General features: G+C 40.3%; 1 protein-coding gene across 1 annotated transcript in view; it reads right to left on the bottom strand.

Annotated features, from left to right (window-relative positions):
• Nucleotides 1-25,620, bottom strand: part of GUCY2C (guanylate cyclase 2C) — an 82,861-nt gene that overhangs the window by 29,900 nt on the left and 27,341 nt on the right. The window contains 7 exon segments of the mRNA XM_033222792.1: nt 160-292; nt 1,783-1,869; nt 8,052-8,156; nt 8,602-8,673; nt 9,574-9,636; nt 11,702-11,807; nt 16,152-16,233. Coding sequence (XP_033078683.1) covers nt 160-292; nt 1,783-1,869; nt 8,052-8,156; nt 8,602-8,673; nt 9,574-9,636; nt 11,702-11,807; nt 16,152-16,233 — 648 coding nt within the window.

Raw genomic sequence — 25,620 nt, 5'->3', positions numbered from 1 at the left:
TGTTGACTGACAAGTGGGAAGTTCTGGAGAATGAGCCAGCTGTTGTCTCTTGTGGCTTTAAGTGCTTATCTTCTGATCAGTATTACAATTTCCTGACCATGCTACATAGGTTTGAAAAAAAAAATTAGGAAACTAGTGAACACTTCATTCATTACAGACCTTTTTTTGGAGGTAAAATGGAATTGCAGCCAAAATCAGTGATCTTCACCACCATTCTACTGTCCACTACGCAGTTGGTAGATTTCAGACGACCATGGACTTCTGTCTTACTGGAGTGCAGATATGACATTCCCTGTAATTTTTCAGATGATAGAAAAACAGAAATGTGACACACTTCAGCTGCTTCATTATTTTAAAGAAAAAAGTGACATTTGGAAACCATTTCAGCAGACAGTCACACCATCAGGTTTTAATTTTAGTCCCACTATTTTTACTTTAACGTTACTGATGCCCTAATATTTGCCTACACATTATATCCAGTTTCAAAGTCTGTTTAAATGACAGAGTAAAAGGGAATTGTCTAAAATCTCTGCTTAAGTAGTTGTATATAATATGAGGCAAAGGGTTGACTTTTTTTTTTTTTAAGTGTTTCTGCTTACCACTTATTTGGTCTGTGACCCTGAGTAGGTCTCTGGTCCTTTTTTACATGGATTTAAAATAAACATACAAATAATAGTGCCTTGCCTTTTCAAAGGGGCAGGGGTGCCAGGCTAGATTATTTCCTAAAGTGGAATTGGTTTCATCCTATTTTGAAACAATGTTTCATTCATTCTGCTTCAAAAGGGGAAGCCTGGCCCCTTGCAATGGCTCAGGCCTGTAATCCCAGCACTTTGGGAGGCCGAGCTACTAGGGAGGCTGAGGCAGGATAATCGCTTGAACTTGGGAGGCCGAGGTTGCAGTGAGCTGAGATCGCGCCACTGTACTCTAGCCTGGGGGACAGAGTGAGACTCCGTCTCAAAAAAGAAAAAAAGAGGAAGCCTGTTTTTGGCTGATGTGCTTCTCTCTGGTGGTTAGAGGGTGTCTCAGCTGAAGCTGGTTTTCAGCCTGGATCATAGGAGTGAAATGTGTGTGGCAAATCGATTTTCGTAATGCATTTTTCAAACTGATTCTGCACCCATATAACTTTCAGGTGAGTTAAGACTGTATCAAACAGCTCCTTCTCATAACCAACTTTTCTTCATTCTTGAATGAGGCACTGGTTACTCATGTCCACTTCTGTTTTCCTATCACGTCTGAAAATATACATGTCCACATTTATTATTGATTCCTGCAAGATGGTTTCCTGTACTTAATATTTTCTCTTATAAAGTGAGGATTCAGTTGTCTTTTTTATTTTTTAAATGGAGTCTCACTCCGTCACCCAGGCTGGAGTGCAATGGCTCCATCTTGGCTCCATCTCCTGGGTTCAAGCAATTCTCCTGCCTCAGCCTCCCAAAGTGCTGGGATTACCCACTGCGCCCAGCCCAGTTGTCTTTCTTGTAGTTTTATATGATTTTGATTTCTGGAAAATCTATGAAACTGCGTGCCCCACACCCAGACTACAAAGAATATAATAACATAATAATAACTGATGTATATTGAACATTTCCTTGTACCAGGTCTTGTTATAAGCACGTGCATTATTTCACAAAATCCCCACAACCTAAAATCCTACAACCCTATGACATAGCTATTATTATCATTTTACAGTTGAAGAAACCAATGCACAGAAGGTTGAATAACTTGTTAGATCTGTTTTCTTATATTTAATTTTCATATTTTCTGTGTATGTGTTTCTCTTACCTTAGCAATGTCATACAAGACAGAGATCTTAAACTCCCAATCCATGAATGTGCCATCAGGGTAGGAAATTGTGTCATTTAAAACTTCCTGAATAGGAAAAAAAGAAGAAAAGTTGTTGCAAGAAAGGATATTTTGGAGAGACTATTATGAAACAAATAATGAACTTCAAATTATGAGACCTTAGGATCAGGAACAAATTGGAATTCCACTGTCTGGGTTTTCATGAACCTATTTTTGTTTTCTGCATAAGAAGCATTGGGTGGTTTTTGCCACCTGGATATGAGCAGGAGGTACCCATAGCACCCCAAATTTCAGTTCTTCCATCAGACAGGTGTAGAGGAATAAGCAGCAGGCCGGGAGACTGTTTAACAAGTGACTGCCCTGCCTGTTCTGCCTCATCTAAATTGGACCCATGTTTTAAAACAGGCAATTGCTATAAGAAAATTCCTTCATTAAGCTTGTGTTTTTACTCACATAATCAGTTATATAAATTGGCTTAATTGCTTTTTTTTTTTTTTTTTTTAGAGTTTACTAAGTCCTCTGTCAATAAGAGAGATCTTGGATTTTTTTGTGAATTGTATGACCTGGGATTTTTTTCTTTTTTTTCTTTTTTGTTTGTTTTTGAGACAGAATCTTGCTCTGTTGCCCAGGCTGGCGTACAATCTCAGCTCATTGCAACCTCTGCCTCCAGGGTTCAAGTGATTCTCCCGCCTTAGCCTCCTGAGTAGCTGAGATTACAGGTGCATGCCACTATGCCCAGCTAATTTTTGTATTTTTAGTAGAGACGGGGTTTCACTACATTGGCCAGGCTGATCTCGAACTCCTGGCCTCAAGCAGTCTGCCCGCCTCAGCCTCCCAAAGTGCTGGGATTACAGGCGCAAGCCACCACGCTCCACCTGTACCTGGAATTTTCAAGTCACTATTTTAATATGATGATGGTTCTACAAAGTTGCAGGATTTTAATTAAGCTAATACGTAACTGTTCTTCACGGTAGAACTCTAAACAGGACTCTAACTGATAGCAATAGTTTCTTATTTTAGGAAAAAGCCCAATTTGATTTTTAATTTTAACTCAGGCACCATACCAAGAATTTCCAAGGAGGGGTCTGAAGTCCTTAATCATTTCAGGTAAGGCTGGTTGGGCTGTGGGTACCAGGCCAAGTTGATGGAGGGGAGTTATGGGCAGGCAGACTCTTTTCTATGCTTTCTCTCCCTTTAGCTCACCATTCACCCATCCTACCCTGTTCTCATCTGCCAAATTATAAAAAGCATATTATTCTGTTTTGATGATAAAAGGAATACATGTTTACTATACAAAATGTGAAAAAAATTATACAATATAAAAAGGAAGAATATAAAATTATGGCTAATTGCACCATCTAATTTATTCTCGTTTTGGTATTTTCTTCTAGTTTTCTTTAATGTAGATATGGAAAGTATATGTAATAAATATTATAAAAGTGGGATCATAATGTATATGCAGATTTATATGTTTTTTCTGAGCAATTTTAATAGATGACCTGCATATTTGTTTCTTAAAATTATTGAGTGTTATCTCTAGAGCAGGGACTGTATTAGTGCTGGGATTATAAGGGACCTGTTAAAGTGTGCACAGTCTGGTGAAGGAAACTGACATTCATAAAACAATCAGACCAATAAACATAAAATTGTCACTGTGATAAGTGCGATGAAAAATTGCCTAAAATCTGGGAATTTGACCCCTAAAATCTGGGGTTTGTTATAAAGATTAAATATGGCTTCCTTCAGGAAATGGCTTGCGCCTGTAATCCTAGCACTTTGGGAGGCTGAGGCGAGCAGACTGCTTGAGGCCAGGAGTTCGAGATCAGCCTGGCCAATGTAGTGAAACCCCGTCTCTACTAAAAATACAAAATGAGCTGAGATCAAATGAAGTAGGGAGCCAAGAGTTTTGGGAAGAGGGAACAGCAAGGGAAAAGAACTTTTTGTGGAAGAGAGAATGAAAAGGTCCTATTATCTCAGCACCCATTTTTAAAATTACTCTTCTTTAGTTATATTTGTCATATACTTAATGGTATTCCTGGCCCATATGTTTTTCTTCCATAAATCATTTGCTTGTTCATGAACTGTCACTACACTGCCTTGATTATAATAACTTTCTAGCAAGTGGCCTCTTCATTCTGTTTTTCAAAACTGTTTTGGTTATTATTGCTCATATATATGTGTGTGTGTATATATATGTATTTCTGATGATCTCTGTTAATTAAGAAAAGTCTTTGCCTTCGATTGCAAGTTCGTTGTTTTCAGAATTTATACATTTTCAATGTGAATTTGTCGGTATAGGGTGTCAGTAAACTGGCTCTCTGTTAGCAACAGCTCTGATTTATAATATGCTTGCTGAATACGATGTGAAATATTTCCACCTTGAATGGTTTCAGCTTCCAAAACTTTAACACTGACTGGCAAATTCTTGAATAACTTAACAGTCAGCTCTGAGCTAGTACCAGCCAGTTCCAGCACATCATTGATTCCTATCTAAGAACTTGACTAAGTTCTGTTAAGATTTATTTAATGTCTTAGAAAACTTTCAGTGTTCTTAGCTGATTCTTTGCATTTCACGTTCAGTATTTTCAAATAAATATTTTTGTTAAAAATATTAAGGAGGATTTTTTGAGTTGTATATTCTGACCAATTACATGATATACATATTATATATGTAAATTATTTTCTATATACTTATTTTGTTTCTGGTCATCATATCAATTTCTTATAATTTTTAGTATTTGAGGCTTTTGCATTTTCTAGGTAAACAATCATATCTTTATATTTATTTATTTATTTATTTGAGCTGAAGACTCGCACTGTTGCCCGGGCTGAAGTGCAATGGCGGGATCTCAGCTCATTGCAACCTCCACCTCCTGGGTTCAAGAAATTCTCCTACCTCAACCTTCCAAGTAGTTGGGATTACAAGTGGCCACCATTATGCCCCACTAATTTTTTGTGTTTTTAGTGGAGACGAGGGTTTACTGTGTTGGCCAGGCTAGTCTCGAACTCCTGACCTCATGTCCCACCCCCGCCCTGACTCCTAAAGCGCTGGGATTACAGGCATGAGCCACTACACCTGGCCTCATTTTTAAATTAAAAAAAAAAAAAATCTATTGCTTTTGTGAAAGTTGTCAAAATCAGAATGGAGTCACAAATGTTAAAAAAATCCTGACACATACAGCCAGAAAAGGCCATGAAAAACAGAGTTGTCATGCTTGTGTACTTCATCACAAAAACTTATCACAAAAGACTCTACAGAAACCTCAACCTTCCACAAAGGCCATCGCAACCTCACACACAAAAAATACTTATACAAGGACATCTGCTCAACAACTGCCTGTCCAACCTCTGACTGACATCATCCTTGCTACTGATCTTTGTAACACAACAATTATGTAATCCTCTTTGTTTTTTTTTCCCCTTAAAATCCTTTGTCTTCCTTTATCTCTGTGAATAGGCACATAATTTATGATGGCATACGTATTCCCATTACAGTGTTCTTTTCCAAATAAATATCTTTCTTTTAGAGAGCCACTCTCTGTTTGTTATTTATCTTGACACCTTCCAATAACTGTATATCTTATTTCTGTTTCATGCATTAGTGCTTTGGTTAGAATTTCAGAAGTTAACTAATAGTAGTAAAGGGTGCGGCTAGGGAGTCTTTGCATTAATAGAGATGAAGTCAGTTGTTATTTTATGATAGACAGTCTTTGCAATGTTAAGGAAGTATTGTTTTATTTCTAACTCTACAGGAGTTGTTATTATGGGGGAGCCTAGGACTATTTCTGAAATGAGGTCTGGGAATTCTGTGGCATATCACCATTTAATTGTTGTTTTCCTTGTTGAGAACAGGTTGCAAATATTAAACCTGGTATCCTCTTCCCTGAGCTATGGTTTCACAGCTTCATTTCATGCAGGTCTTACTCTAACGTCATCTTGCCAGAGAAGTCTTCCATGGCTATCTTATCTTAAGTAGCATAACTCAGGTATGTTTGAAAGGGGGTTATTATAAATAACAGAAGAGCTTTTCTCACCCTCACCACGCAGTAACAACAGGGGTTTTAGGAACCAAGAATGAAGACAAAATATATTTCTTACTATATCACAATATTACATTAATAGCCATAGAAGAAATGATAATTCCCATAGAGAAAATATCAAAGTCGCTTAATTCTTCTAATGTTGAAGTTCAGTAAAAGTAATTCTCATTATCTATATAAAAACTATTTTCACGTTAAACAAAAACATGAACATACTCCAAACTCATTTAACATTGAACAAAGTTAGCATGAGATTGAAACTAAAATCTGACCAAAGGCTAACTATAGTTGTGAATACAGAGGAAAAAACATAATAAAATAAAAGAAATGCTAAGCCAGTTGTATATACAAAAAGCAAAGCACAAACAATTGGATATGGTTAATTCTATGAATGGAACAATATTATTGTACCAAATCAAAAGGTCATAGGAGAAAAACCACATGAGTGTTTTAATGGATGATGAAAGTGATCATTTTAATTGATACTGATCAAATAAATACACATTTCTAGGAATAACAATAACTATTTCAGGTCTTTCAAAATTAGAAATATTTTTCACATGAGGTCTAGACCATACTCTAATTTAATTTCAATGAGACAGAAATTTTAGAATACCAATTAATAGAGCCTGGTCAAAGGGTTTCACATGGCTTATTATTGCCTGAAACTGATTCAGAATTGGTCTAATTAAAATTTTTTTTTTGAAACAGATTTCATGATTATATCGCTTCTGAGAGTTTCCCTTTTTAAAGATTATAATTTAATAGTCGTGAAGTATTCTTTCACAATTAAAACATCTTTTCACTGCTTTTTTATTCTCGATTTTGTGTACTTGCATGTTTGTTTTAAAAATAATAACTAGAAGCGAAAGTCTTGTGTGTTTTAATAATTTTGTTTTTTAAGTTGCAAGCGCATTTTAAAATCCTATCCTATTTTATTTGATTTATAATGATTGATATTTAATAGCCTCCTTTCCTTATGTTATAGTGATTCTTCTAAATTTTGCATTGGATACTTAAATTGTTTGTTATTGTTATTATTTATTTTATTATTATTTTTTTTTAATGGAGTCTCACTCTGTTCCCAGGCTGGAGTGCGGTGGCACGATCTAGGCTCACTGTAGCCTCTGACTCCCTGGTTCAGGCAATTCTTCTGCCTCAGCCTCCTAAGTAGCTGTAATTACAGGCATGCACCACCATGCCCAGCTAATTTTTGTATTTTTAGTAGAGATGGGGTTTCACCATGTTGGCCAAGATGGTCTCGATCTCCTGACCTCATGATCCGCCCGCCTTGGCCTCCCAAAGTGCAGGGATTACAGGTGTGAGCCACGGTGCCCAGCCTTGTTTATTATTTCTAAAGAACTTCTACCTTAGCACCATTTTCCTCTTTGATCTTAATTCTCCTGGCCAGCCGCCTGCTCAAGATGTCTCTACCACATTCCATTACACTAGTCCCTCATGGGCCTGCTTTCCCTTCTGCTATATAGCAAATGAATTCTCAAAGTGCTAAATATAGTTAATGGCTTAATGTGTCACTTTTTCCTTATCCCACTGTTACATTTCATAGGGATTAATCCAGAGAAAGAGACCTCAGATGTAAGAATAACAAGCATGAAAGAATTTTTAAAAGAGATAGTAACATTTAGGCCTACGATTTTTTCTTGGAGGATAGATTTGAGTTTATACTGGATAGTGTGAAAGCTAATATTCTTGCTTTTTTTCTTAGTTTCTCTGTTTGCTTTGGACTTGCTCAGTCCAAATACCTGACCTCATCTGGCAACTCCTGGATGATCCTTAGGCCAAGAGTGGCGTAATAATTTGGACAGCAGCAGAACCAAGAATGATGACCAAGTCTTCTAATGCTTATTTGGTGCTATCATAATGATTATCCATTTCTCTTTTAATACAAAAGCAAGTATTCGTGTAAAATAAAATGTATTTGGAAGTAATCACTCATTTTTCCACTTCCATTCTCTGTTTACTCCCCTCTCTAAATCTATTATCTTTTTCCTGAATTTTTTTGGCTTGTTTATAAAAACATAATAAGACTGATTGAAAAAATCTCGGAAAAAGTCTGGAAAGCTTGTGACCCCGCCAACTTTCCATGATCACTCTTTAATATTATTTTACTCGATAAATATTTTTATTTAAAGTCCTGCTGAATATTTTTGTATGATTAGAAAATTGGAAATGACCATGGTTTCTTACCCGGAGGGATCCTCTCTCACAGTATTCTATCACCCCGAAGATCATGGTGTCAAGTTTCACGGTGCCGTAGAACTTGGTCAGGTTGTAATAGTCAATCTGAAGCAACTAGAAGAACATGTTTGTTTACAAAGCAAATTAGGCAGAACAGGGTGCCAAAGTAAAAATTAATATGCCAATAAAATGTGTTTTCTTTCAGATCTTTGAGAAGATGTGTTGCTCTTAACAAATTGAATGTCAGTACCCATTGCTTATCACACATTATATTAATCTCGTTCAACAACCTTTCCTTTGTCAGTAAGAGGCCTTGAGTACAAACTTTACTTTCAAATAGTATCAGGTCCACTTTCTAGGAAAGACTAGATTTCCAGAATTTTTTACGCCATCAACCTCACTTTCCAATATCTCTTGGTAGAATTTTCAACAAGAAATATAGTCACCATTTCTTGGCCTGAGGGCTTCTCTGTCAGCCTCTTACTCCACCAGCAACCTCAGTGATTAGAAGAAATGGAGTGAAGTTATTTCTCAAGGGTTTGAAGTAAGGGCTACATACCTTGTTCAATTCTATCTTCTGTTTTTCAGTGAAATTACCATCATTGTGCTTGAGATCTTTGAGAATCACTCGCTGCAAAAATCAATGAAATTTAGGAGAAACTGTTGTGGTATAACTTGTTACATGCATATTATAAAAGTTTGTTTGTGTGTCTCACTAGACTGTAAACTTTTGAGAGCAGTGACAGTATTTGATTGATTTTTTTTTTTTAAAGACAGAGCCTTGCTCTGTTGCCTAGGTTGGAGTGCAGTGGTGCAATCTTGGTTCACTTCAACCTCCGCCTCCCGGGTTCAAGCAATTCTCATGCCTCAGCCTCCCCAGTAGCTGGGACTACAGGCATGCACCACCATGTCCCCGGCTAATTTTTGTATTTTCAGGAGAAACGGGGTTTCGCCATATTGGCCAGGCTGGTCTCGAACTCCTGGCGTCAAATGATCCACCCGCCTCAGCCTCCCAAAGTCCTAGGATTACAGACATGAGCCATTGTGCCGGGCCTTGATTGATGTTTGTATCCCTGGTGCCTAGTACCTGGGATATGGTAAGTTCAGTCTTGAATGTTTCTTTAAGAATGACTAAATGGAAGGAAGGCAGGCAGAAGGGAGGGAGGGAAGAAGGAAGGATGGAAATAAGATACAAAGCTCTCATATGAGATTGTTGTATTTCTCAGCAATGAGCCAAAATATAATACTACGGTTGCCCTGGACTACTCTGAATATCTTTTATATTTCATTTTTCTTCCTACATTCCACCCTTCCCCAACATTCTATTTGTCTTCCATTTTCCCCAGGACTGTGAGTTTTGTAACCCTAGAAGCAGGGCCCTGGCCATCCCTGTGAAGCTCTAAGAACAGCCCCTGGGAACAGAGTGGGCACTCCCATCATTGTGATACTGACATCAGGGGCCGGGGCAACGAGGGGTCAGAAGGCCCCGAGCATACCCCAGTGGAGAGTTCAGAGAAGTGGGAGAGGTCACCTTTTTGTCGTATTTGCACTGTCGTAGTCTCTGGATTGTATCTCGTCTTTTGTCATCATCGATCTGGCACAAGAAAAGGCTAATTATTCCAGAAACTCCATATCTCTTCCCTCCTTTGAGTTTACTGTCCCAAAGACTTATTTCCTTAGCCAGGTGACTCATTCATTCTGATGAACGAATAAAATCTGTACTCATAAACATTTTGCACAGAAACTGACAAGAAATGGATGAATTATACTTCTAGGAGTATTTATATTTTAAGGAAACATACAGAGACACATGTTTTGGGCTTACTCCAAAAGAGAAAATATGAAATATGGGGTTTTGAGGCAGTGCGGGGGGGTGCTTGAGGAATGACACTAAGGCTGGACTTGTGCAGAGGTGGCTCGTGTGGGAGCCCATCGGGTGCTGTACAGAGACAGAGGTGCACACGCTCCCTCTGAAAGTCTCCTCTCCTCTTCCTAGTGTTATATTAAATAGACAGGAGACCATTGGCATGAGACTGTCTTTGTATTATGAGTTCCTATAAACGGCAGACCTAACTTAGTATATAGGCAAACTGAAAACTGATTTGGGAGTCTATTTTTGTAACAAATGGCTGGGTTTCAGCCAATCACAGGCAGCTAACTGAACAGATCATGCCCAAATAAAGCAAATGCCTAGCTGTAACCAATCAAGTTATTTGTGGACTTTACCTCCTTGTACAACCTATGAAAGCTCACTGCCTGTGCTGCGGGGTGGAGCTTTCTGAACCTCTTTTGGTTTTGAGTGCTACACAATTCATGAATCACTTTTTGCTCAAATAAATTATATTTCGTCTGTCCAGAGTTTTTCTTTTAACACTAGGTACTTCCAGTTTGTCATTTAGGTCAACAAATTCTCTCTTTGGAAATTCAGTAGTCTTAAGATTGTTTATACCTGACTGTGAATTACTGTTAAATTGATTTCATCCTGACACTTAGCTGAGACAGATTGGTCTTTGTGAATATAATTTTTCTGTTGGAGGTTCAGCAGGAGGAGGGTCACATTGGAGCATGTCACATTTCTGAAAAAAGGGAAGACCTGGTCCTTGGATAGATAGGTGGGGATCGGAGCCATTAGAGGGCAGCACGCAGGACTTGGGAAGGAGAGTCAAGAGCTGGTAGAGAGGTTCCAGAGACAAACTTAAGACAAATGCAATTATATTCCTGCTGATTTTAAGCAAGGAAGCATCTCAAATCCCACTATACCCTATCAGTTTGGCCCTAGTCTGAAGGAGTCCACGAATTCCCATCTGTGGAGGTCTTGGCTCTCCATACTCTCTTAATATGCTTTGGTATAAAAACTAGGATAATTATATGGTATATGGAATGTGGTACAATCTCAGGCTTTGCAGTTAGACAGACTAGGTTTAAATTGTAGCTGTGTTCCTGGAATTTCCGTCCTGCTACTTCACAGTGCTCAGGAGAAGATGAAATGGGTTAATGCATGTGGTGCATTATAAGTGCTCGGTAAGTGTTAGCTATTATTACTTACAGTAATCTTACTCATTAGTTGCATGTGTCCCTGCACTGTTTCTTAATCTTTTGTCCTTCAGTTTCCTCATCAGCAAAATTATGATGATAAAGCTTAATTTTGCGTTCCTGTGAGGAGTAGATGAGACAGCATAGGTCCTGCATTGACTGTGCTAAATGGAGTAAGTTATTATTGGCTGCTGCTATTTCCTGGTTGAAGGTGAATGTGAGCAAATATAAGCAGAGGAGGCCTCTTTCTTCAGGAATGAGTAAGACAAGTCATAGGTCCTTAGTATGGATAGATTAGCATCCAAAGTTTAGGGGAACTCACATGCTCTGCCCATTCCTACATCCCTTCCATGGCAAATTCCCTATATGTGTATTTCTCTTCTGGATCAGATGCTGAGAATGAGAACACACCATATCTCAGCCTCCAGGGAGTGCTCATTGGATTAACTAGCTGACATGTAGGAGAATGCAGAAACAAGGGGAAGGCAGAGAGTTGGAAATTAGAAAGCATCTAAGTCTTGCTTTCTAGAACAACTATCCCTACTTGGCACATATCCTGCAATGCTAAGTCTTGTCAAATACCTGGCAAATTGCACCCATTCTTCAACAAGTAAGATAGGCTTTACCTTCAGGCTAACGTGATTGGTCTCATTGGTCTCCAGAGGAAAGATATTTTCAGGAGGAATGTGGGACCATTTTTTCTGACGAAGTTCATAATCTTTTTTATATTTTCTGTGAAAGGAATAAAACCGGTCAATAAGTTTTTCTTAGTATCCATGCCATTCAGCTTCTGAAGACTGGGAGAAGTTTAGAACCCTGGTATGCTCAGGTAGATGTGCGTGGGGGAAGGTAGCCCAATGACAGAACACCATGTTCTCCAAACTGAAAAGTGCTTACTGCCAGTGGACCTGCAAGGGTTTCTGATGGGCTTTTATAGCAGTGGCCCTCAACCTTTTTGACACCAGAGACTGGTTTCCTGGAAGACAATGTTTCCATGGAGGTGGCAGGGGGTGGTTTCAGGATGAAACTGTTCCACCTCAGATCAGGCATTAGATTCTCATAAGGAGCATGCAGCCTAGATCCCCTGCATGCGCAGTTCACGGTAGAGTTAATGCTCCTATGAGAATCTAATGCCCTGACTGATCTGACAGGAAGGGTTGCTCAGGAGGTAATGCTCGCTCACCCGCTGCTCAACCTCCTGCTGTGTGGTCAGTTCCTAACAGGCCATGGACTGGGGATTGGGGACTCCTGTTTCCTAGTCTTTCTTTTCTTTTCGCGTCACTTTCCCAGGTTTTTCACTAAGGCAGTCGTTCACGATAGTAAAGGATTTAAACTGATGACATAGAAGGAGTTAGGAAAAAATATAGGAAAAAAATGTGAAGTTGGTAATGCTGACAGGCAAAAATGTTATTTTTTAAATCATCAGAGAATACACCAGATCTCTAAATAAGCCAGTTCCTCTTACCCATCTGTGCCTTTTCAAAAAATATGTTTAAAGAAAATGGAAAGTACAGAGAAAATGTAACAACACCTATCTCAACTACAAAATGTTAAGAATGTATAGTTTCCTTCAGATAGTATCGGTCCCCAGAGAGTGTAGGCTGGGGATTAGGCCCCCAACCCTTGGGCCGTGGACTGGTACCGGTCCATGGCCTGTTAGGAACCAAGCTGCACAGCCGGAGGTGAGAGGTCAGCATTACCACCTGAGCTCCACCTCCTGTCACATCAGCAGTGGCGTTAGATTCTCCTAGGAGCGTGAACCCTATTGAGAACTGCACATGGGAGGGATCCAGGTTGTGCACTCCTTATCCTTATGAGAATCTAACTAATGCCTGATGATCTGAGGTGGAGCAGTTACATCCCGAAACTCCCCCCACCCCCAAAAAATGGTTTTCCACGAAACCAGTCCCTGGTGCCAAAAGACTGGGGACTGGGTATGGATGAAGCGGAATTCTTGGGCTATAGAGGATGTACACTTTCAACTTTACAGATATCACCAAATTGCTTCCCAAAGCAGTGGTTATCAATTAATTTACTTTCGTATCTTGAGAATTCCCATTTTCTATATTCTTGTCAACATTTGGTATTGATAAACTTTTTTAACCTTTGTGATGTAAGCGAAGCAGTGTTTCATTATTGCTTTACTTTGCATTTTCTTGATTACTAGTGAGATTATCCTTTCAAATATTTTCTAGCTATTTAGTAGAATATATAGACTCAGAATTATATAGAATTATGTATTTATAATTTTGCTCGTTTTTCCCTAGTGTGTATCTTTTTCTTGTGCTTAACTTACATACGTTCTTAATATATTTTGAGAAATAAATCCTTTGTCTTTTTGTTTTTCAAATACCTTTTCATAGTTTATTACTTCTTTTAACTTTGTTTTCCAGAAAGTTTTGATTTTTATTATGGTCATATTTATGTATTTTTTTCTTTGACGTCTCCTTTTTTATCTTGACTGAGAAGTACTTTCCTAACCTGACATCATAAAGTCATTTTTATTGGACAGGAACAGTAGCTCACACCTATAATCCCAGCACTTTGGGAGGCCAAGGTGGGTGGATCACTTGAGGTCAAGAGTTGAGACCAGGTTGGCCAACATGGTGAAACCCCATCTCCACTAAAAATATAAAAGTTAGCCAGGTGTGGTGGTGCATGCCTGTAACCGCAGCTAGTACTGAGGCCAAGGCACGAGAATTGCTTGAACCCAGGAGGCAGAGGTTGCAGTGAGCCAAGATGGCGCCACTGCACTCCAGCCTGAGTGACAGAGTGAGACTCAGTCTCAAAAAAATAAAAATAATTTTAATTTTAAAAACTCATTTTTATTGATTTATTCTGTTTTGAAGTTTGATTTTCACATAATCAAACATTTAAAACTCCACATAAACTATGCTTTAACATTTAAAACTCCATATAAACTATGTCTTTGTGTATTCTTTTAGATATATAATAATAATAAAATATAACATGATACAACATAATAAAAATAACTATTTTCATTTATATAATGCTTATTATATGGTAGTTCGTGTGCATGTTTCATTTCTAATCCCTACAACAGCTCAGATGAAGAAATTGAAGCTAAGTTACCTGTTTTAATTTTGCTTTTTACATGTGGAAAGCCTACTTTACCAACATCATTTCTTTTTTCTTTTTTTTGAGATGGAGTCTCGCTCTGTCACCCAGGCTGGAGTGCAGTGGTGAGATCTCGGCTCGCTGCAACTTCTGCCTCCTGTGTTCAAGATCCTCCTGCCTCAGCCTCCCAAGAAGCTGGGATTACAGGTGCCTGCCACCATGCCCAGCTAATTTTTTGTATTTTTAGGAGAGACAGGGTTTTACCACGTTGGCCAGGCTGTTCTCGAACTCCTGACCTCATGACTCGCCTGCCTTGGCCTTCCAAAATGCTGGGATTACAGGTGTGAGCCACTGTGTCCGGCCACCAACATCATTTCTTAGCTGACACATACTGTCATCTTTGTCATATTATTAGTTCTTGCTTGTATTTGTTTCTGGAACTGATATTCTTTTCTATTGACCTGTTTTGTCCCTAGTTTGCCTTTGCTTTTTGGTTATTTGACAAACTCATACTCACCTTCTCAAGGCCATGCCTTCCTTAATGTCCCCTAAGCAGAAATGATTATTCTCTTTGTATGCTTCCATCTAAGTCTGAGTATTCTTCGAGTAAATGCATGTAAAATAGCATATTACTGACCCTAAGACCTGGAGGCAAGTAGGATGACTATCAAGACCTTAAAGGCTCTTGGGCTCTCACCTCTGTACCCCAGGAGACTCTTGGGACTCAGCAGAGCCAACTGTCATTCATACTGAATTAGGGGATTTCTTAAGTGGTTTGCTAGTTTTCTTGCATAGGCCGTTGTAATGGCAAACTGCATGTGTACCACCTGTCTGCCAGGCCCCCTCATGGGCAGAGCATTGCACTGGCCATTAGGAAGCCCTATCTCTGCCTCCTGTGTTTAGAGACAATGAGAAATACCTGTTATTATCTTTGATCTTGTGATTTACCCCTATCTTAAACTGATTCTCATTTAGACTTGCTTTTGGGGGGAAGTTTTGGTTTATTCCCACTCTTCACTTAATGGTAATGGTCACCACACACTGTAGACCATCACCTATATTTCTGAGCAACACAGTTACAGGAGCCAAGCACTGTTGTCAGATTGAAGAAAATAGTCTACTTCCTTTTCTGGAGAAAACATCAACCATTCACATGAGAAAGAATAACGACACACAGACCAAAGTGTATAATACACAGATAAAACTGTTGTCTTGTTTAGCTAGGAAATGCAAGTGAACCTGGTAGTATAATAGGGTATTATAAGTTTGGCATTTAACATATGCAAATTAGGAGGTAGTGTGGTATTTACTCACTCATTTATGTATTCAACAAATATTTCTTAGTACACACAATGTCTCTGGCTAGGCATTTGGTAGATCCAAGTTGAGCAGAAAAATCTTGGAACTGATGGTGAGAAGGCTTGAGTTCCAGTTCTGGCCCCACCCACTACCTGGTGATAAGACTCTAGAGAAGCCATTTGACTTTCTGGGCTCTCTCTCCTCAGGCTAAAATAGGAGATTTGGAATAAATTGTTTCTAAAACCTCCCCCAGCCTAAATAGCATGCAATGTAATGAGTTTGATGTCTCCCATGATATACCAACATAATAAAAATAACTATTTTCATCTATATATGCTTATTATATGGTAGTTTGTATACACATTCCATTTCTAATCCTTACAACAGCTCAGATGAAGAAATTGAAGCTAAGTTACCTGTTTAAGTCACTAAGTAACATGCTTAAGACCGCAGAACTAGTAACTCAGAGAACTGGGATTTGAGTTCAGGCATTCTGGCTCCAAAGCCCTAATCTATTCACTCAATAATATTCTGCCCTTCACATAGTCTTTGATGCAGAATGTCTTCATTATCTTAGGTCTTCATTATCTACAGGCCTCTTTGTGAATATTCATCAGCAGCAGCAGACAACAGGCTTCTCCTGCTTTCCCTCCTTGCCTCTCTGGATACTGAGCACAGGCATGATAGAGATGACTGTACCTGAGCATCAGGAGAGCAACAAGCAGGAGCAGCACCATAGCTCCAGTGAGGGTGAAGACTGCAATCATCAGGATCTGAGGGCCTGTGGAGGAAAATGCGTTAGGAAGGACTTTTGTCAAGAGAGCAAAGGCATTTCCAAGATTCTAGCTGTACAATGTAATTTGGGGAAGGGAAAAGAGAACCCTTTAAAAAAATTGATCTTTTAGCCGGGCGCGGTGGCTCACACCTGTAATCCCAGCACTTTGGGAGGCTGAGGCAGGTGGATCACGAGGTCAGGAGATCGAGACCATCCTGGCTAACACGGTGAACCCTGTCTCTACTAAAAATACAAAAAATTAGCTGGGCGTGGTGGTGGGTGCCTGTAGTCCCAGCTACTCGGGAGGCTGAGGCAGGAGAATGATGTGAACCCGGGAAGCGGAGCTTGCAGTGAGCTGAGATTGAGCCACTGTACTCCAGCCTGGGTGACAGAGCGAGACTCCGTTTGAAAAAAAAAAATTATCTTTCATTAATTTCTCTCTGGTAACATAAGTCCCGTGTCTCTACTCTCTGAACAGTCAGGGAAAGTGGCTTCATTTTGGCTATTCTGACAGCATATACATCTCTATTCTTTCTAACAGCAATCACCAAACGTTACGCAAACATAAAATAGTTCATAGCACACAAAAAAATGTTGGTGGTAGAAGTCTACCTGGTGTCCTTGAAACCAATATACCTAAGAAGGGTTCATAGAGGATGAGACACGTTTTTGTTTTTGTTTTTTTCTTTTTGAGACGGAGTCTCACTGTCACCCAGGCTGGAGTGCAGTGGTGCAATCTTGGCTCACTGCAACCTCTGCCTCCCTGGTTCAAGCGAGTCTCCTGCTTCAGCCTCCAGAGTAGCTGGGATTACAGGCTTGTGCCACCATGCCAAGCTAATTTTTATATTTTTTGTAGAAATGAGGTTTTGCCATGTTGCTGGTCATGAACTCCTGGCCTCAAGCGATCCGCCTGCCTCAGTCTCCCAAAGTGCTGGGATTACAGGCGTGAGCCACCACACCCAACCGAGACAACTTGTTTTTAAATACAGATCATACACTGGAAGAAAAGTAAGTCAGTATAGAATATTAAGTGACAGTGTTGCATGCCGGTTCTTTCTAAGCTCTCCTGGGTTAGTGAGGGAAGTCAATGAAGAATGGGATTTTATTTACTAGAACACTAGTGTGTGGGTGGAGTTGTATAGATGGAATAAGTTGACAGACTGTCAGAAGAGTAAGTGGAATCCAGGAAAATGTGGATCCAACCCAAGGAAGCACTGAAGCAGTTTCTGAGTATGCAAAGGAATACTCCTACACAGAGAAGGATAGCAACAATAAGACTGCATGGGAAAGTCGTGGTTCATATAGACCGCAATGAATCCCTATTAGGAAGTCAGTAGGTTCAAGAATTAAAAATGGAATAGATTCCAAGCAATAGACAGAATGTGTAAGAAGCTGGGAAGTGATTAGGAATATGGTGAAGAAGACATGTTTCTTTATACAGCAAGGAAAGAAAAGAGAAACCCAATCAGGAATTCTAAGGAAAAAATGTTCCTGGAAGGCATAGTCCAAAAGTGAAACAAAGTAAAATGTGCCCTGACTTTGAGAATTAGGTATTTAAAAAGGAGAGAAAATCAATTTTCCTTTGTGGTACAAAAGGGAGACATTGGGGCTATATAGAAAGATGTTGGCCAGGTATGGTGGCTCATACCTGTAATCCCAGCACTTTGGGGGGCTGAGGGGCAGATGACCTGAGGTCAGGAGTTCAAGACCAGCCTGGCCAACATGGCAAAACCCCGTCTCTACTAAAAAAACAAAAAATTATCTGGATGTGGTGGTGGGTGCCTGTAATCCCAGCTGTTTGGGAGGCTGAAGCAGGAGAATCGCTTAAACCCAGGAAGTGGAGGTTGCAGTGAGCCAAGATTGTGCCACTGCACTCCAGCCTGGGCAACACAATGAGACTCCATCTCAAAAAAAAAAAAAAAAAAAGAAAGATGTTATCATGTATACATAATGAAAATGTTTCCTTGTTTTCAACTTATAGAATCAAGTTATAGGTAAGGAACAGAGGTCTTTATTTTGGTTACCACATAAATATTATCAACCCTGGCAAAGAAAAATATAGGAGAATTTTGGAGATGGGAAGGAGGCAGAAGAAAGAATTGTGGCACTAACATCTTCATCTTACAAAGTGGGAGGCAAGATATTTTATATACAACTGATGGGACAACACTAGAAGCTCATGCATATTAATTAAAATGAAAAAGGTGTTCAATAATTGTACTGACAAAAGAGATATAACTATATGGGAAGAAGTGAGAAAGAGGGCTAGCGAAGATGAGCTAAATCTTCATGTATCAATACAAAAAATTAATAGATAACTGCTAAAGCTTATACATCAAGAAATAGAAGCATCTTATTTAGATATGCAAAACACTAAAAGCAGAAATGACTGAGAGAGCGGAGATGCGCAGAGGCGGGATCAGGCACATTCACTTTCCATTAGAAACACATCTGCTACTGGATTTTAAAATCATGTGTGTGAATTTTTCTTTTTCTGAGTCAGAGTTTCGCTCTTTTTGCCCAGGCTGGAGTTCAATGGCACGATCTCGGCTCACTGCAACCTTCGCTCCCCCAGGTTCAGATTCTCCTGCGTCAGCCTCCCAAGTAGCTGGGATTACAGGCACACGCCACCATGTCCAGCTAATTTTCTGTATTTTTAGTAGAGGTGGGGTTTCACCACGTTGGCCAGGCTGGTCTTGAATTCCTGACCTCAGGTGATATGCCCACCTTGGTCTCCTAAAGTGCTGGGATTACAGGCGCGAGCCACCGTGCCCAGGCATATGTGAATTTTTCTGTGCTAAAATATAATTGATGTAGGTGCCCCTGAAAAGGAGGTATTAGGATCTCTTTATGAAAGTAGCATCCTAAACCCTCACGCTCTATTCTCTATCATGGCACCGTAATCTAAACTCCTGGGGGTACAGTCCATGTCCTACTTATTCATTCCTGTTCATCCTTATACCTTTGGCACCCAGCACAAGACCTGGTATGTGGTAAAGTATCAATAAAAATGGCTAATAAAAAATAATAGAAGAAAAACCTGGCCCTGGTCGTCTTATTGCCTGAGAAGAGGCAAGGAGAAGGTGCTTGGACATTAAAATACATAAATAAATTCATATAGAAAGACTCCTGTGCCATTAGGGTCTCATGTCACGTGTATTTTAAAACTGTTTTTGTTTAATCACATTACGTCCTTCTGAAGTAGATGGTTTAGCTTGGGGTAAATACTACAGCTCCTTTGTATGAGGGCTGAATTTGAAGGGTTTATGCTTTGCAAACATGTGACTTTGCCTCTATTGTTTTGTGTTCAGGGGAAATCTTCAATGGTGAAAATGTGAACTTTGGATTTCTACTCTCAACTGAGCGGAAATAAATTCATACTTTGGAGTTGAACTTGCATTATGGGCACATCTAACTGGTGAATTCTGTTTGTCACTACAATCACCACTTCCATCACTATCACCACCATTGCCACTACCACCATTCTCACGCCCTAAACCCCAGACAGAAAACAAAAGTGAGTACAAGAAATACATTTTCAACACTCACTGGTCTATCAAATTCTATGAAATTTGCACATCCCCTAGACTAGAGTATAAACTGGAGGGAATAAGGGGACTCCACTCCTCAGCCCACCTCAATTCTCTGCCTCCTATAGTATGAACATCTCACTGTACTAGATATAATTATAATATTTATATATAGTATTTAAATATACTATGTAAATGTAGTTATTTTTAATTAAACATGCTTTTTAGTTTTGCCTTTTAGATAAATGCAGTATCGCCATCTAAATTCCAAGGTTAAGCTTCTGCTGCCTTCTGGTGGCTGCTGTAGTTATCGCATTCTAACTAACTCATCTCACAATGAATGAGAGAGTATAACCTCCAGGTCAAATGACATTACGGTTGGAAGCAACCTGATAAACTTCTTGATTTAATAGAGGAAGAAACTCACACTTAGAAAAGAGAAATAAATTGACTGAAATTAACAGAGTATAGATGAGTACTGGAGTTCAGAGTAGAAATATACTCCGTTATCTCATGTATCCCATTCATTCATTCATTTATTCATTCCAAGGCTCTGTGTTGGGGCAAGGAGATATGAATAAAGAATAAGCCCTGAGGGTGCGTGGTGGCTCATGCCTGTAATCCCAGCACTTTGGGAGGCCAAGGCGGGTCGATCATGACAAGGTCAGAAGATCGAGGCCAGTCTGGCCAACATGGTGAAATCCCGTCTCTACTGAAAATATAAAAATTAGCCAGCCATGGTGGCAGGTGCCTGTAATCAATCCCAGCTACTCGGAAGGCTGAGGCAGGAGAATGGCGTGAACCTGGGAGGCGGAAGTTGCAGCGAGCCGAGATCGCGCCACTGCACTCCAGGCCGGGCAACACTGCAAGACTCCGTCTCAAAAAAAAAAAAAAAAAAAAAAAAAGCTAAGGAAAGATGAGATTCAAGTTAAATCTTGAGGATGAGTAGATGTTTCCCACCTCTATGGAGATGTGATAAATTCTATTCACAGGAAGCAGCATATATAAGGACACAGTGGCATAAATTTGCACGACCCTTTAAGGAAGTAGGGAGGAGGTTGAGGGCATGGGGAAGGCATAGGTGAGTAAAAGATAAAGCTGGAGAAGTAGGGAGATTACGGGCACTTTGTGCTGTATTAAGTATTTTAGACTGTATTCTGTAGGTAAAGCAGAGTTGCCAATTGAAATGTTAGCAACAGGGCAGTGACATGACTGGACTTGTGCTTTCTTTCTGGTAGCAGGATGGGTTGGATGGAAGTGGGCAGGACTAATGCAGGAAGTCAGTTGGACGTCATTGTGATACAGGAAGCAGATGCTGAGGACTTGGAAATGAGGACGGGCACCAAATCTGCATTGTCTATTGCTGTTTCCCAGGTGCTCAGAACATTGTCTGGCATTAAGTAAACATCTTTGTTAAATAAATGAAAGAACAGGGATGGCGTAATCTTCTGGTGAAATGTTTTGTTGCTTAGTTAGTAGCTGTGTGCACACAGATGAAAGTTCTAGTCCTGCATATCTTATTTCTATACTATTTCAAAGGTTGAGTTGCTGAAGCGGCTTCATTGTCTGGGGACATATCCAAGGTTCGTCATTTCGTGACGAGAAGGTTAAGGACACAGACACAAACATGGAGCGGGGTAAGGAGCGGAAAGTGTAATAGGCGGGAAAGAAGAGAACAGCTCACCCGTAGAGAGGTAGGAAGGCTCTGAAGGGAAAAATCCTTGCTTGCGGTGGGAAGCAGCAGTAGGTTATATAGAGATGCTTGAGGAGGCTGTGTCTGATTTATATAGGGCTCAGGGGATTAGTTTGACCAGTGTGCTATTAACATAGCCCACGAAGAAACTGGCCCTTTCACCCTAATCTTGTATTGTGCAAATGTGGCCTCTGCCTGGCTGGCGCCATGACACCCACACATGTGGCTTTACTTGGCCGGCACAACGACACCCCCCACACATGGCTACAAAGAAAAGGGAGGAGAAATCGCTATACTGGGTGGACCTGGCTTTTAGTACAGCTGCGGGCATTCATCTATGCGAACTTCCAGTTTGCTTATTTATGCTTGCAGCTCAGCTTTTCAGGCTGCTTTTTGCTAGAAAAGAAATGGTTTGGAGGCTGTTTTCTTTTTTTTTTGAAACAGAGTCTCGCTCTATCACCCAGGCTGGAGTGCTGTGGCCGGATCTCGGCTCACTGCAAGCTCTGCCTCCCGGGTTTACGCCATTCTCCTGCCTCAGCCTCCCGAGTAGCTGGGACTACAGGCGCCGCCACCTCGCCCGGCTAGTTTTTTTGTATTTTTAGTAGAGACGGGGTTTCACCGTGTTAGCCAGGATGGTCTCGATCTCCTGACCTCGTGATCCACCCGTCTCGGCCTCCCAAAGTGCTGGGATTACAGGCTTGAGCCACCGCGCCCGGCCGAGGCTGTTTTCAATTAAAAGAAAAAGCCTGGCTGGGCACCTTGGCTCACACCTGTAATCTCAGCACTTTGGGAGGCCGAGGTGGGCGGATCACGTGAGGTCAGGAGTTCAAGACCAGCCTGCCCAACATGGCGAAACCCCATCTCTACCAAAAATACAAAAAATTAGCCGGGCATGGCGGCAAGCACCTGTAATTACAGCTACTGGGGAGGCTGAGGCAGCAGAATCGCTTGAATCCGGGAGGGAGAGGTTGCAGTGAGCCAAGATTGCACCACTGTACTCCAGCCTGGGTGATAGAGCCAGACAATGTCTCCAAAAAAAAAGAAGAGTAAGAAAAGAAAAGAAAAGAAAAAGACTTACTGACTGAGGACTCTAGTACCCTCGCTACCTGCCTAAATAATTTCTTTTTAACTCCTATATTATCGCTTCATTGGTAAAGTTTAGAGCTAAATGTAGTAAGTAACAGTTAAGTATTGAAAAGCTCTGGTTAACTGAGGTTGTTAGTTAACTGAGGCTGAAGTAAAGTTGCTCAGGATAATATAACATCCCTGTAGGATATAGTATGAATATTTAATGTGATCTGTTTTAAGTAAGGAGAACTCTCTCAAAAAATACTTTTTGAGAAGTTCAGCACTTTACAGATCACAGACCTATTGAATAACCAAAATACCAAAAAACTTGAAGGAAATATATTAAAAACACAAACCTAACATTGTCACTGACGGTTATAATTAAGAAGAAAGAAAACATAATTTGAACTCAAAAAGTTACAAAAGGAAGAAGTTGAGAGTTGCAGAAGCCCATGAGAAAAGAGATATATTTCAGAAGTCAAGTTTGGTTTAAAACAAGAAAGCTTGAAGATGGTTCCAGAAATAGTTTTAAAAGCTTATTAAATAAAACTCGACTTTAAAAAGCAATCATAGCAATAAATCTGAAATCAGCTCAGTATTGCTTATTGTCTAGAAGAATGCTATCTTCATTCCCCCCTCCCTCATTGCATTAATCAGCTGCTAATGCCTGTTGGATAAACGTACAGGAATCATTTTGGACTAAATTTGACTCAGAGTGAAAGAAAACTAGAAATGTAGGTATAGCTCTGACACAAGCAAGCCCTTCAAACCAGAAACATTCCCTTTATGTGAGATCAAACTTTCAGAGTTTCTGGCTGTAGAGCGGAGCTGGTATAAAAATATTTGTAGCTTATAATTTTTAATACTTTTTGAAAATAATAAAGTAATACAGAGTCATTGTGGAAATTTTGGAAAATTCAGAAAAATAGAATAAAGCAAAAAAATATCTTCAGGATCCCATCACTCAGAGGATACCACTCTTAACAGTTTAACATATTTCTTTCCAGTCTTTTTTTTTTTTTTTTTTTTTTTTTTTTTTTTTTTGAGACGGAGTCTCGCTCTGTCGCCCAGGCTAGAGTGCTGTGGCCAGATCTCAGCTCACTGCAAGCTCCGCCTCCCGGGTTCACGCCATTCTCCTGCCTCAGCCTCCGGAGTAGCTGGGACTACAGGCGCCCGCCACCTCGCCCGGCTAATTTTTTATATTTTTTAGTAGAGACGGGTTTCACCGTGTTAGCCAGGATGGTCTCGATCTCCTGACCTCGTGATCCGCCCGTCTCGGCCTCCCAAAGTGCTGGGATTACAGGCTTGAGCCACCGCGCCCGGCCTCCAGTCTTATTTCTATACATTGTTTTACAAAGTTAGAATCTCATTAAATAAGAAGCTGTATTTTTCTATTACTTTACATCATAAGTTTTCTCATGTCATTTAACATTTTTTGTAAATAATTATTTTAATTGGTTGCCTGGTGCTCCATTTGTGAATATATTATCATTTTATAATTTTTTTTTTTTTTTTGAGGCAGGGTCTTGCTCTGTCATCCAGGCTGGTGTTCAGTGGCACAATCATGGCTCACTTCTGCTCCGACTTACTGGGCTCAAGTGATCCTCCCACCTCAGCCTCCTGAGTAGCTGGGACCACAGGTATGCACCACTATGTCTATTAATTTATAATTTTTCCCTTTTTGAGACGGTGTCTCGCTCTGTTCCCCAGCCTGGAGTGCAGTGGTGTGATCTTGGCTCACGGCAACCACTGTCTCCTGGATTCAAGCGATTCTCCCGCCTCAGTCTCCTGAGTAGCTAGGATTACAGGCACGTGCCATCATGCCCAGCTAATTTTTGTATTTTTAGTAGAGACAGAGTTTCACCATGTTGGTCAGGCTAGTCTTGAACTCCTGACCTCATTATCCACCCACTTCAGCCTCCCAAAGTGCTGGGATTACAGGCATGAGCCACCACTCCCAGCTTTAATTTATAAATTTTTGTAGAGATGGGATCTCACTGTGTTGCCCAGGCTATCTTTAACTCCTGGCCTCAAGCAGTCCTCCCACCTTGGCCTCCCAAAGTGCTGGGATCACAGGCGTGAGCTACCACACTTGGCTCTAAATAATTTTATTGATGATGTTTCTACTTTTTTTTTTTTTTAAATCTTTGGACTAAATATTTGTCCAGATTTAAGACTTCTTCCTAAAGACTTTTTCCTAGTCACATGGAATTACTGCTCATTATGGCAGGCCCTGGCCGAGCCAGTCATGGACAGATTTTCCTGAGACCTCGTTGCCCGGGAGATCCTGACTGGCCCTGCCTGCTGCGGATGGTCAGTGTGCAGCTTGCATGGGTGAAAGCTGGCCAAGTCATGTTAGGGCTATTCATGACATGATAGGACCTAATCTTAATTAGGTGGGTAACTATCGCTGCAACCCAAATATGTGTCCAGGGAGGGAACATGAGAGACTATAAAGGCGAGGATCACTGGTCACCCCTCAGGCTGATATGTCAAGTAGTTCTTGCTGAAATACACAACCTTTTAGCTTATTGCAGTAAAATGTAACTGGAGTAAGAATGTATGTCTCTGTGCTCATTTTTGCCAGTTGTGAAACCCGGTTTTCTGTGGAATAATTTATGTCAAATGGTAAGACATATTTTAAAGACAGGTATAGCTAAATTAGAATAAGAATATTTTCTTTCTTTCCCTTTTTTTTTTTTTTTTTTTTTGAGACAGGATCTCACTCTGTTGCCCAGGCTGGAGTGCAGTAGAACAAAGATAGCTCATTGCAGCCTCGATTTCCTGGGCTCAAGTGGTCCTCCCACCTCAGCCTCCCAAGTAGTTGGGACCTCAGGTGCACACCACTATGCCTGGATAATTTTTTTTTCTTTTAGTATTTTTGGTGGAGACAGGGTTTCACCATGTTGCCCAGGCTGGTCTCAAACTTCTAGACTTAAGCAGTCTTCCCTCCTTGACTTCCCAAAGTGCTGGGATTACAGGCATAAGCCACCACGTCTGGCCAGAAATCAGTGTTGAATCAGAACTATAGTATCATTCATTGTGCAGGGAAGTAAAGACCACATTTACAAACCCAGCAAATCAAACTGGGATAGCAGACAA

Source organism: Trachypithecus francoisi, unplaced genomic scaffold (genome assembly GCF_009764315.1).
Source record: "Trachypithecus francoisi isolate TF-2019V2 unplaced genomic scaffold, Tfra_2.0 Lachesis_group11, whole genome shotgun sequence".
In the NCBI taxonomy this organism is placed as follows: domain Eukaryota; kingdom Metazoa; phylum Chordata; class Mammalia; order Primates; family Cercopithecidae; genus Trachypithecus; species Trachypithecus francoisi.
This window is presented reverse-complemented; position numbering and strand designations above follow the sequence as displayed.